Source organism: Plectropomus leopardus, chromosome 18 (genome assembly GCF_026936395.1).
Source record: "Plectropomus leopardus strain MGB_pleo_1.0 chromosome 18, ASM2693639v1, whole genome shotgun sequence".
Taxonomy (NCBI): Eukaryota; Metazoa; Chordata; class Actinopteri; order Perciformes; family Serranidae; genus Plectropomus; species Plectropomus leopardus.
The window spans coordinates 2,597,491-2,611,154 of NC_142193.1; the positions used below are offsets into that span (position 1 = coordinate 2,597,491).

General features: G+C 39.4%; 1 protein-coding gene across 1 annotated transcript in view; it reads left to right on the plus strand.

Moving 5' to 3' along the window:
* The window catches only part of LOC121956668 (junction plakoglobin a), a 182,971-nt gene that overhangs the window by 114,667 nt on the left and 54,640 nt on the right, over nt 1-13,664 (plus strand). The window contains exons 6-10 of the mRNA XM_042505020.2: nt 3,301-3,502; nt 3,591-3,735; nt 3,809-3,912; nt 7,272-7,391; nt 10,695-10,913. Of these exons, the coding sequence (XP_042360954.1) occupies nt 3,301-3,502; nt 3,591-3,735; nt 3,809-3,912; nt 7,272-7,391; nt 10,695-10,913 (790 nt within the window). The remainder of the gene's footprint in view (nt 1-3,300; nt 3,503-3,590; nt 3,736-3,808; nt 3,913-7,271; nt 7,392-10,694; nt 10,914-13,664) is intronic.

Below are 13,664 nucleotides of genomic sequence, written 5' to 3' on the forward strand. Positions count from 1 at the left end.
AATTACAGAGTTAATAAAAAGGGAAAAAGTCTAGTGTAAACATTTCAGTGAAATAGCAATATAATATCTGTCTTTACCTTTTAGAGGCAAAAATAAATAAATAAATAACCCCCCGTAGATGGTGCCTATGAATATGGCAATCAGAGGCAAGCTGGCCAAGTGTAGCAAATGAGGCTAGCAGGGTAGCCTTCAATTGCAACATCAAATTTGGGCCTTTCCAACCCTCAAGCAGGGCTGTAGAGTTAATCCCTTACACTGAGGCTTAACAGAGGAGGATAATTCACACTCATAATTGATTCGGGAGCTTAATTCACACAGAAAATGAGAGAAAATTGAATTTAAAAAAAAAATCTAAACTAAAAGGGCTTCACAGAGAGCAGCTGTTTAGTGTGTGTGTGAGAGAGACTTCCATTTATGCTAACAACATGAAGCTTTTCTCTCTCTGTCCCACTTTACCTCTGCCTGTTAATAAAGCCTCACTCAGACTTTCTTATGTTTTTTTTTTTCTTTTCTTCAGGACATTTGGTTTTGTCATTTGCCACTGTAACCTCTTGCATAATGAGGTCTTTTTACATGTGTGTGTGTGTGTGTGTGTGTGGTTAGACATAGGAAAGAGACATTTTTATCAGAAAACTCTCATTTCTTTTTCTCCATTGAAATCATTTTCTACATCCTACTATCAATTGAACTAAATATAAATTCAAAAGAGCTTTACTATCATGATAAATGTATATATCTGCTCTTTTCTTTGTTAACTTGTTGTTAATTGCCTTAAATCTATTTTTACAACTCTGATGCTTTTCAAATTCTATTTTCTATCTTGACACAAGCCAGCAGTTTACTCTATATTAAGTATAATTTGTAGCAAAGTCCCCAAGGGGGACAGTCTTTCTTATTTTACAGCTAAACAGCACACTAAAATATGTATTTGAAAACTCTTTGGACAGGGGATAAGCAATGCAGCAACAGAGGCTTGATTCACATTTGATCAGCACTGCCTAGTTTTGCAGTTTGACGGTAGATCACGAGCAGTAATTGATATAATTGACTCCTTGGTCCATATTTGTTGTTTTCAGTAGGCCACGGTGAACTCTAAAAAAGGAGAGGGGACATGATTTATTTTCACAGACTATTTGTCACACGCACCGTTTTCAGAATAAAGTGACAGTTTCAACAAAAAGTTACCACTTGTTGCTATAAGGCAAAGACTAAGGCTATTTTTGTGGTTGTTGCAGACAGAAATGGTTGATTTTGCAGCAGCTTTTCTACATATTTGCGATGCAAGTTTCAATAATTTTCGGCCTTTTTTTGTTTTAAGAGTTGTTTTTTTTTTTTTTTTTAAGTTGCGTCTTACGTAGGGTGCACATCATGATATGACACATTTTCAAAGCCAATACTGGCATACAAAAAAACTGATATTTTAAAAAATTCCAGTTGGCCCAACGTTTTCTTTATTCAAAAGCTGTCTTTTGTCATATAAGTCAGATTTTAAAAAAGTGAGGTTGATGAGGATGAAACGGGGCCGGCGTGATTGTTAAGGTAGTAATTTGACTGGAAGAATAAGCAACATTACAGATGAGGCAGACTCAGGTGACGGGGAGCCCATGTGCCTCGGACAGCTTGACAGCAATTATGACACTTCAATTATGACACATCATTTTTAAAGTCAAAAAGCAGTTACTCATTACAATAATCTGTGTCCAGGGTTCTAAATTTCATTGCGCATCTGAAATGATAATGTCCTCACTATGAAAGCTGTTAAAATCTGCCTGCTCTCTACTGCTGTGCTGAACATTTTTGCACTGCGTTGCTGCTCCTGTGACACCAAAATGGCTACAAAGTTGGTTAAAACTAGCCTTTTGCTGCAAACAGTTACCCTGTCACTGTGTGTGTCCAAGGTGCTGCAGCTGTCTCATGATACACAGAAAGGGAGACAGAGAGGGGCTGAGCAATATGCAGTGCACAGCTGTGCAATGAAATGAGTCAAATTTGCTGTAAAGTTGCAGTGATTGGATAAAATTGCATGGCCATGCAGGATTTACCAGGATCAACTGAATTTGTAATTAATTGTTGTAATCTGAAGATTGTAAATTCCTGGCGGGACTGTAAAGACAGAGGGTTAGCAAAGTTATCACAGTTAATCCTGAGGGGAACACGAATGTCTGAACCAAATGTCAAGGTGCTGAGATAATTCAGTCTGGACAAAACACAAAGTTGTGGAACAACTATATCCTGATTGACAGAAAGACAGCATTGCCATTACTAGAGCTATGCTGCTAGCATGGCTAAAACATAATTAATAGATGCATTTTTTTTAATTAAAATTGTACCATCCTTCTCTGATACCCCCTTTTCCATCAAATTAGCTTCTTTTCTTGAACCGGTTCAGTTCAGAACGTTTAGAGCCTCAGTTTGTGTTTTCACTAGCGTTAGGCAAAACCATTGTAATTGAGGATGTGTCATTAATAGAGAGCGTTGCACAATGCACAACCAAAGTAAACAGTAAGATGGCAGAGCAAGTTGACTACCTGTCAACTTTTGCTCTACAGACATTTGGTTTTATAAAAAAAAAAACAAGCATGAAGCAACTGACAATGATAGAAAGCGTGGGAAACTATTATGTGCAAGACTCTTTCTAGCCTGTAGAATAAGACACACCAACTGATGTTGTCATTTCAGTATAATAAAAAAATGCTATTTTGTGGCTCCAGCTGGGAACAAACCGTTTGGGTTCTGGATCCTTTTTTTTTTTTTTTTTTGGTTGAATTGCTCTTTAAAGTTCAAAATTAGATGCAGAATCCAATATGGAACTGGTTCCATGATGGAAAAGGGTTAAGAGTCATATGGTATTTGACATGCTTTGTCATACTGATAAAGCGAAATCCTGTAAATAAATGCAACAAAAATTGAGTAAAAAGGGCCGAACATTCAAAGGTTTTCAGCCTGCAATGTCTTTTTTATTGAATAAATTGCAGGTATATTCACAAAGCCGTTTGTTTTATGTCATAGGCTGGTTCTCAGGTTATAAGTTCAAAAGGTTGCTGATCCGTATTAATGTTTCAGTGATTGCTTCACCAGAGGCTGACATTTGGATGGAGCATGGTGATGTGAACAAGCAATACAAACTTCAAACGCTTTCTCACTTCATGTCCTTCAGCCTTGTGTAGAATGAGATATTGGTGGCTAATAGAGGTCAGTTAAGGTCATAGATTGCTTAATGCCCCTTGAAATTAGTTCCCTTTTCTGAATCTCTATATCCTACTCTCTCTCTCTCTACCTGTGTTTATCTCACTCATGCAGTTCACCAGTGGAATCAGTCCTATTTTATGCCATCACTACCCTTCATAACCTGCTTCTGCACCAAGAAGGGGCCAAGATGGCGGTGCGGCTTGCTGATGGCCTGCAGAGGATGGTTCCCTTACTGAAAAAGAGTAACCCCAAGTTCCTGGCCATCACCACCGACTGTCTGCAGCTCCTGTCCTACGGCAACCAGGAGAGCAAGGTGAGGAGAGGACCTTGATATTGGAAAGGATATTCTTGTTGTGTCCATTTATTTGTTACAGAATTATACTTTCTACCTCCTGTTTCAGCTGATCATCCTTGCCAATGGGGGCCCAGAGAGTCTGGTGTTCATCACAAGGAACTACAACTATGAGAAGCTGCTGTGGACCACCAGTCGGGTTCTCAAAGTGCTGTCTGTGTGTCCTAGCAACAAGCCAGCGATTGTAGAGGCTGGTAAGTCACTAAACATTAAGTACGAAACATTTAGTGTCGATGTCTGTATACATCTGTTTCCATCTGTGTTCAGGTGGTATGCAGGCTTTGGGCCAACACCTTACAGGTTCCAGTCAGCGTTTGATCCAGAACTGCTTGTGGACGCTACGTAATCTGTCAGATGCTGCAACCAAACAGGTACGCATGGATTTACTCATAATTTCTTGTCTATTCATTTTTTTTAAATTCATTTATATAGTGTCAAATCATAACAAAGTTATCTTTTGGACACTTGTCATATAGAGGAGGTTCCGGAATGTTCTTTTTTAATTTACAGAGACCCAGCAATACAAATAAATTCCCACCAAGAACCAGAATATTGTGCAACAGTAGGTGGGTTCAAATTTGTGCAAAACTTAAGCAATAATCTGAAAATAAGTCGATAAAACACTGTAACGAGTTGACTGCATTTCCATTGAGTGATGTTATGCAACTTCTCTCACAATGTTACTTGAGACTTCTCCTCTGGTGATAACATTCCAAGAAACATGGTGATGGATGTTCAAAACATTAGGTTTATTTCTATTGCAGCCACCACACTAGCCCTCATTATTTCCAATCCAAGGCCACATAGGTGAGTTATGGAGCAATAATGGAAAGGCAAGCCCCTTATACGTGGGAGTTGTCACGCATGAGGGAAATTTGGGAGGTGATAGTCCGCCATTTCACAGAGGAATTGTGGATTCAAAACTTCCAGATGATCCACTCAGCTTTTGAAGAGTTATGTGATGCATTAACACCTTTTGTAGCGCCTGCTGCATCAGGCCCAAGGGAGCCAGTTTGTACCAAGAAGCACATCGCCATAGCATCATGTGACCTAGAAAAGCCCAAAAAGTGTCTGCAGTTTTGTGAAAAATGGCTTTTCCGAATGACCTGAACTACCACCTTATGCAGATTTTTTTTTTTTTAAATGTATGTGTTTCCATTAGGTAAAGTTATATTTGCAATTTCAATTTGCACAATTTGAAGGTTAACCACAAACCTTCTTTTAAGAGGAACAAACCATAAGAACCAAGCTCTATGATCACGGCCAGCTGTCAGCTGTCTCTACGTTGGCGTAACAATAGCAGTTGCAGTGGGTGTCAAGCAGGCTGATTGCAGCAGGGGCAACCAAGTTGGTAAGATGCATTCATTGGACATGAATGCGTAGAGATGGAGAGAAAAGGGAGAAGAGAGGAACTCAGGGTATCATGGGAAGTCCCCAGACAGTATTGGCCTACATATCAGCTTTACTAGGGACTGGTCCAAGGCAAGCCTGAGCTAGCCCTAACTATAAGCTTTATCAAAGAGGAAAGTCTTAAGCCTACAAGCAGTCTCTGCCTCCCATCTTCTGAAACTGGAAGATGTACTAGTAGTTTAAGTAGTGATTCCAGTGTTAGGGGAGTAGGAACCAGTGATCTCCCATTCGGCCCAAGCACAGATTTAGCCTGCTCTACTGTGTGTTCAGATACTTGTAAAGCAGCACAAAGTAGCAAAAAGTAAAGTTCTAATTTCTTTATCGAGGAGTGTTTCACTTCTCAAGTGATTTGGTGGGTTTACATGATGATAGAAAAGTCGAATTATTGTGAGGCCGACCAAAACTGCACTTTTAAAATACATATAAACATGTTAGTCTGACTGAAACTGGACTGAGTTGAATTTCTCGAAATCTGACTAACATACTCAGTTAATTCGATTGGAAGTCGAGCTATTCCGTCATGTAATCACCTCATTTGGACTTTAATTGAACTTGGCGTTGTGTGTGTGCTCCGACCTTTCTTGGGGTTAATGGATAGGGACTGTCATTTATGAGGGGGCAAGGGGTGCAGCAAACAGGTCAGGAATTTAAAAAAAACATGTAAGCACTGAGGAGGGACTTGTATCTCTAATTTTGGGTTAGGTAAGTATTATACAACTTGAAAAGGACATATTTATATATATATATATATATATATATATATATATATATATATATATATACATACATATATATATATACATTTTAAATTATAAAAAAATAAAATAATAATAAATAAGCACTGCAAGGACACAGAAAATGTTTTGCATTGTACATCACCAGTGTTATTACATGTCTTTCTAATGTTTAGAATGTATGGGTATTTTTAAGATCATGTCACTGTTCTGCAAATATGCCTTTCTTTCCCACTAAGTAGCAAGTAAGTTTGGCCAAATAGCATTTATGCATCCATGAAGAAATATTTCAGTATTTTTGTTTTGAAGGAGAAAAAGCAGAGTTCTAATTTTTGCTCTGCACTTTCAAAGTCCCTCCACCACATTTTCTAGCTGCTTCTCCCAGTCCTCTCACACAGGAAAGAATCGAGCAGAGGCTGTTTTGACAGAAATGATGATACTGACGATAACAACTTATACTAATGTTGAAGGCATTACATTAAACTGTTTGAGGAAATGGATATTTGTCACACTGTTCTATGTCCACCAAAAACACATAAATATGAAGATGTTTGGCCTGGTGTCACCCTTAATGGCGTATCCAAAGACTCTGTTTTTCTGAAACATATTTGAAATGCGAGGCAAAGCAAAAGCCTAATTTTTGAAAAGTTTAGGTTAGGTGAAGCTCCAGATTGTTATCTTTTAAGTTGCTGTTGTAAAAAAAAAAAAAAAGGCTTTTTTTATGTGCATTTGCTGTGTGTATTAACACATTCTGTGCTTGACACCCACTGCTACTTAAAATTGTTTAGTGCTGCTACTTAAAATTGTTTAGTGCCTTTACACTTGTGTTATTTGTTCTATTGTAAATTTCTAAATTTCTATTTCATATTTCTTTTATATTAGCTACACGTTAGGCATTCTGTGGACAGCAAAGTAAGAATTTCATTGTACAGGGAAACATGTTTCCATACTGTGCATATGACAATAAACACTTTGAATCTTGAATCTTGAAATAATAGGTTGTCTGTCTATATGTGTTGGCCCTGCGACAGTCTGGCGACCTGTCCAGGGTGAACCCCACCTTCCGCCCAATGACAGCTGGGATTGGTTCCAGCCTCCCGCGATGCTTGCGAGGACAAGCGGTTACGGAAAATGAATGAATGAATGAATGAATAGGAATTATAAAGAAAATAGATACAGGACTAAGCAGTGATAAAGAACACTTGAAGGACAGAAGAAGGTATATACTTGAATATAATGCAGTTAAACTGAATAACACAGTCTTTGTCGTTGAAGTGCAATTGCAAGAAAGACCCTGACTCAAGGGAAGTAACATGGCAGAGTCGAACAACACCTGTAGTTTGTAAGGCAAAGATTATTGCAATTCGAATAAAACAAATAGTGGTCAAAGATAGAAATCAGTGGCTGAGATCAAAGTACAAAGAAATCAAAGTACTGCTAATGTAAAAGGTTTTCAGGCAATTTTTTGGTTTTTTTTGAAAGGAATGAGGCTGATTTGCTCGGTGTTAAAGGGTTAAGCTGAGCTGTGACTTTTATGTTTTGTTTATTTGTTCTGTCTGTGTGTCTCTGATGCTTTCTGTCTATAGGAGGGATTAGATGGTCTGCTGCAGATATTGGTCACCCAGCTGGGCTCAGATGACGTCAACATGTTGACATGCGCAACTGGCATCCTGTCCAACCTCACCTGTAATAACTCACGCAACAAGGTAACCACTATGGGACAGTACATCACATGTCCAAAGTGTGTATGGACACCTGGACAATTCTACTGTATCAGTCTGCTGCCTTAACAACCTCCACTCCTCTGGGAGACACATAAAGTCTCATAATATCATTATTCTGAGTCAGTTTAACCCCATTGAAACCTGAGCGTATTGACTTTGAAAACATGAAAAGATATAAAAGATATAAATATATATATATATATATATATATATATATATATATATATATATATATATATATGAAAAACAACAATAACAAGAAAAATTAATCTTTTTCTAGTTTTTCTTTATTTTTTAATTATTCCTAATTATTACCCCCAGCTAATTTTCATGTCATTTCTTCTCACCTTTTCCTTTTTTTTCCTTTTTTTTTTCTCCAATTTGTGGAAATTTTCTTGCCAAGTTGCTCATTATGTTTTTTCTGCACATGAGTGCTGATGCCACAGCGGTTAAAAGGTTAAAGATAAAAGATGTAACTTTTCCACATTAACATGCCTTCAAGGAACAGTGTATAAGATTAAGGGGGATATAGTGGTGTCCACCAGTAAACTACAGTTTGCTACCAGCTAAAACTTTTCCCAGTTAGATTTCCTTCAGTGTGATTTGTTCAAGAGGTTCCTCCCAGCGCTGAATTACCTGTAGCGGTCTATTCCTCTCGAACATGAACAGACTGGTGATTTAAACTGATAAAAAGACTAAATACAGCAGTTGCATGTTACAAATCATGTATTTCATATGCTGTTTGGCATGTTGCTACAGGAGGCTTGTGCAACACATGCTAATGTATGCTCACTCTTTTCCTTGGATAACTTAAGATTGAGATGTTCAGGAGGTTTTTACCAAAAGTTGAATTATCCGTAAAGGTCTTTTCTCCAAAACAAACTGACTCAATGATTTAACTTGCTAAAAACACTAAATAAAGCTGTTTCATGTTACATATTGCTGTAACTCTGACACTGCTCAGTCCAGATGGTCTTCTTACTACAGTGGCCAAAAGGAAAATGCAAATGGTCCTGTCTAAAGCCAGTGTTTGGCTTGTCTGCTCTGGGCTACTGTAGAAACATGGCAGTGCAACCTGTGTCTACTGCAAAGTCATTTGACCCCTGTGTGAATGCCGATCATACGCATTTCCATTGTATTAAAGAGACAGATGTTAGCAGGTATTAGTGGCTTTTTTGTGCAGTGGGAATGAGGCTATACACAGAACTTTTACCCAATTTAAAGCCACATTTTTACAATGTTAGTTATCCGACATCTGCATGTTAGGTTATCCAGCCCCTGCTATTTTTGATGTGAAACTGCTTTATTTAAACATTTAAATAACCAGTTCTGTTTGTTTTGTAAAGGAGGAAACCTCAACAAACAGTTGAGCGCCCATTAGAAGTTGAGCTACTGCTCCTCCTCAATGGGCCAAAGAGCCTTGAAGAAACACTCTCATAAAACTGCTTTGGTCAGTGTTTTTATCCATTTTTTTTAGTCACCTGGTCTGTTTTTTAGAGAGAAGAGACCTCTGTGGACAATTTGGCTCCAGCTAATAACCTCCTAAAACATGAATACTGAATGAATCCTTCTTTTTAAGGAATTTTTATATTATTTTGATTGAGAGACCCCAGCAGCAGTTGTTTGACCACTGAATCCTTGGTATTCAGCTCTGAGAGCTATGAGAGACACATGAGATCAATTATTTTTAGAGTTCCACATACTTTTTATTGTTTTTCAGTTCAAACACCCTTGATTTGTTTAATGGGAGGAAGAAGAGAAAAACACCAACCACATTCACCACTACTCTCCTGACTATATGTTGTAGGGGTTGCTCTTTTACAACTACAGGTCTTTCATTTGGTCTGAACCAAATATATGTGAGTTAATTTAAGTAAGTATAATATGAGTTAATATGTCATAGATAATGACAAACATGAAATATATGGTCCCTCATGCTGTAATAAATATAATAAATGACCGCTCTGGCTACAGTTTTGGAAGTGCTAAATTATACAACACACCTCGGTAGTAACTCATTTTTCTATACTAAATCCTAAATAAAAACCCTGCACTTATGCTGATTTTTTTACCATGATTACCAAAAATAAATATTACTGTACTATTTCTAAATGTTCATACAAACCTGCTGCTGTGGCACAGCCAGCACAGTCTTCATCATCATCATCATCACAGCAGCAGTGGGAAGCACACCCAAACTTTGTAGGATGTCCCGTCAGTTAAAAATAGTAATCCAACGTTGAAATCCATCTTGAAATTGGCAGGATAAGAGTTTATTAGTTTAATAAACATGGCTGGAACAAGTTCTTAATAAAGACTCAGATCATCAAGGAGTCTCGATAATGGTATCAAGTTCAATAAAAAATTATGGTCCTGATCCGTAGTCTCAAACAGTCATCTGCAGCTTAGCAGGTGTCTCACAAAGATGTCACGCCATCCATACCCCCTCCACCTCGTGATGACAAATCTGCTCATATTATGGATATGGTACGTATGAAATGTGAAAGTAAAACATATTTCTGGTTTGCAGAGATGTACATTGCCAATATTTTCATCTGGCAAGTGGGCTGCTAAAATCACATATGCACTGTCATAAATGTCATTGGTTGATTCGATTTACTTCACACCACAAATGAACCATAGTTCACTTGCAAATTTAGCAGTTGGTTTAGTCTCCACGAAAATTTGATTAACAGCTTTTAGACTGACCCAAACAAACTGACATTACACAGACAAATCCTCCAGAGTCAGTTTGAACCAAACTAAAAGGTTAGGTAAAAGATGCCTTTAGTCTGTTTGACTCCCATGAACCATAATACAATCTTCTTTTTTCTTTTCTTCACTTTTTATTCTAATTTATGTATGCATGTTTCTGCGTTTTGTATATGTGCATATAAAACAGCTCAGTGAACATTCACTGAAACTCCTGTAGGATGAGAGGTTCTTAATGCCATGAAAGTCTTGTGTAGCTCTTTTGTATATGTACGTAAGTTTGTGCTGCAGTGTTAAGCTGATGAAAAATTTCAGTTTCTGTGAACATTCTTCATCTCAGTCAGTCTGCACTCTGCACTCCTGAGGAAAATCAATTCACAAAAGATATATATAATATTTCCATATATATATTTACTGTTGCTTTCAAGTGTATGTAGTGTATACACTGTGTACACTTGACATCTATTCCCTCTCTACTCCGTGTTTTAAAAATGAATTTCTTTCATACTGAAAATGAGCTCCACTGCTCACCTGCAGTTCATCTTCTCCTCTCTTCCTCCTGTAATACCTCAGACTCTGGTGACTCAGTATGGCGGTGTGGAGGCGCTGATCCACGCCGTGCTCCGGGCCGGTGAGAAGGAGGATGTTGCCGAGCCAGCAGTCTGCGCCCTGCGTCACCTTACCTCTCGCCACCAGGACGCCGAGCTGGCCCAGAATGCTGTGCGGCTGCACTACGGTATTCCAGCTGTGGTGAAGTTGCTGGGACAGCCACACTACTGGCCTGTAGTAAAGGTAATGGGACGTGAGTGGTTGTACTGGTGCACTATTAGCATGCAATGGAAATGCTTCTGAATCAGCCTCAGTGGCTTGAAAAAAAAGGAAAAAAAAGAAAGTAGAGTTACAGCTGCTGTGCAGCAATGGGTCGTGGAATTTTTAGCAGTAAGCGGCAGACAAGTCTATGAACAACTCCACATTGAAATGTACATTCTGCATCACACAAGACTTGAACTCACAACCTTACACATCAAGTGCAAATCACTATCCCAGTGAGCTACATGCTAAGAAAGAACCCACAGGTGGCTTCACACTATGACTGAGCCGACCACCAGGGGGCAGGATATCAGCTGCCTGTGCATGGAAAGGCAGATTTCAAACTGCTGTCAAAAATTCACATTTAAAGAAAAAAATTCTGAGAATATGCACACTTCATCTAGACAGCATAGAGAGGAGAATTGGATCACTTGTTTTTACAAAGACTGATTTGCTCCATAAATGAAAAAACTGATGTTTAAAGACACTGATGATCTGAAGATGTTCTGTAGCAACTTTGGTTTCAATTGAGCAAGAAATGTGGGAGGAGTAGTTTTACAGTTTTTGATTAAAACATAAGGATGAAATTAATAAATTGCGCCGAGTAAAGTGTACCAAAGTTTATTCGCAATTGGGCCTACATTTTTTTGTAAGTTGCAAAGTTGTAGTAAGTGCAAATAATTTTGTTATGAAACTTTTGAAATTAAGACTGCTGCCATCAGGGGGGTATTCCAGAAAGCAGGTTATGTGAAAACTCTGAGTATGTTAATCCTGATATGAGGGAAACTCTGGGTTATCCGTTCCAGGAAGAGAGCTGAGTCAAACTTTTTTCCTGGAACGGAGAGTCAATCACCATGGTAACTGACTCTGTGAACATAACCTGCTTGCTGGCAGGTTTTCTAGAAGAAACATAGTTTCTTTCTGTCTCCTCACACATGAAGCAAGCTGTCAGACACAGATTGTCTTTATTTTTGCAATCCAATCAATATCAAAGCAGAATTATTAGAATATAATAATAATTATTAGAATTATTATTACAATTAGTATTTCATTGAATTTTCATGTACACATCACCACATTTTAGTATACAAATCAATGACTCCAATAGGTATAAAATTAATACATTCAAAAAATTAAAATAAAACAAAACTCAAATAATAAATTAAATTTAAAAAGCATCCAACATACCGACATAAAATAAAAGACATAAAATAAAATCAATAATCAAATATCAGTCAGCTAAATAAAAATGCCATCCCCACATATTAACCATAATCAAATACATAATCATCCATCCATCCATCCATTTTCTTCCGCTTATCCGGGGTCGGGTCGCAGGGGCAGCAGCCTAAGCAGGGAAACCCAGACTTCCCTCTCCCCGGCCACTTTGTCCAGCTCTTCCCGGGGGATCCCGAGGTGTTCCCAGGCCAGCTGTGAGACATAGTCTCTCCAGGGTGTCCCGGGTCTTCCCTGGGGCCTCCTACCGGTGGGACGTGCCCTGAACACCTCACCAGGGAGGCGTCCTGGAGGCATCCTAATTAGATGCCCGAGCCACCTCATCTGGCTCTTCTCAACGCGGAGGAGCAGCGGCTCTACTCCGAGCTCCTCCCGGATGACCGAGCTTCTCACCCTATCTCTAAGGGAGAGCCTCTCTAGTACCCCCGAATAGACCTTACCAGGGAGGTTGAGGAGTGTGATCCCCCTGTAGTTGGAACACACCCTCCGGTCCCCCTTCTTAAAAAGAGGGACCACCACCCCAGTCTGCCAGTCCTCCTTCCACGCCCGGGTTTTCACCTCGGCGACCGCCACAGCTGCATTCTGCTTGGCGTGTCGGTACCTGTCTGCTGCCTCCGGAGTCCCACAGGTCAAGAAGGCCCAATAGGACTCCTTCTTCAGCTTGACGGCACCCCTGCCTGTCCACCAGCAGGTTTGGGCGTTGCCGCCCCGACAGGCACCAACCACCTTACGGCCACAGCACCGGTCGGCCGGTTCAGCAATGGAGGCACGGAACATGGCCCACTCAGACTCAATGTCCCCCGCCTCCCCCGGGACATGGTCAAAACTCTCCCGGAGGTGGGAGTTCAAGCTCCTTCTGACGGGAGACTCTGCCAGACGTTCCCAGCAGATGTGTTTGGGTCTGCCAGGTCAGACTAGCGTCCTCCCCCACCATCGGAGCCAACTCACCACCAGGTGGTGATTGGTTGACAGCTCCGCCCCTCTCTTCACCCGAGTGTCCAAGACATACGACCGCAAGTCCGACGATACGACTACACAATCATCATAGTAATTCTCATTCCCATGAAGAAAATTAATATTGTGTTGACTGTGAGAGCTTTATATCAATGTTAAATGATAATTTACTCAGCAGGATATTAGGCGAGAGGACATATATGTGTTAAAACAGCATTCTGTTGGGGGTTTAAATGACTACATGTTGAAATAGCAACTGAAGGAATATTTACTTTTTTTAATGTAAAATATGAATAAAAGTGAGGTCAGCCTGCAATCATGCCTGAGTGAAATATGCCTCATCTTTCTGATCTTTTTATATGTTTCATTTTCAGTTGCTTAAAAGTGCATTTTCCCCCTCTGGGATTGCACCTAAATGTAAATCAAAATGTATTCAATCCACAACTTTTTCACCTGTATGCTACGATTTTAATAAAGTGCGGTTAATGTTTAGTCAATAGACATGTGCATTCAAACTTACGCGTGGACACAAATGACATGGGC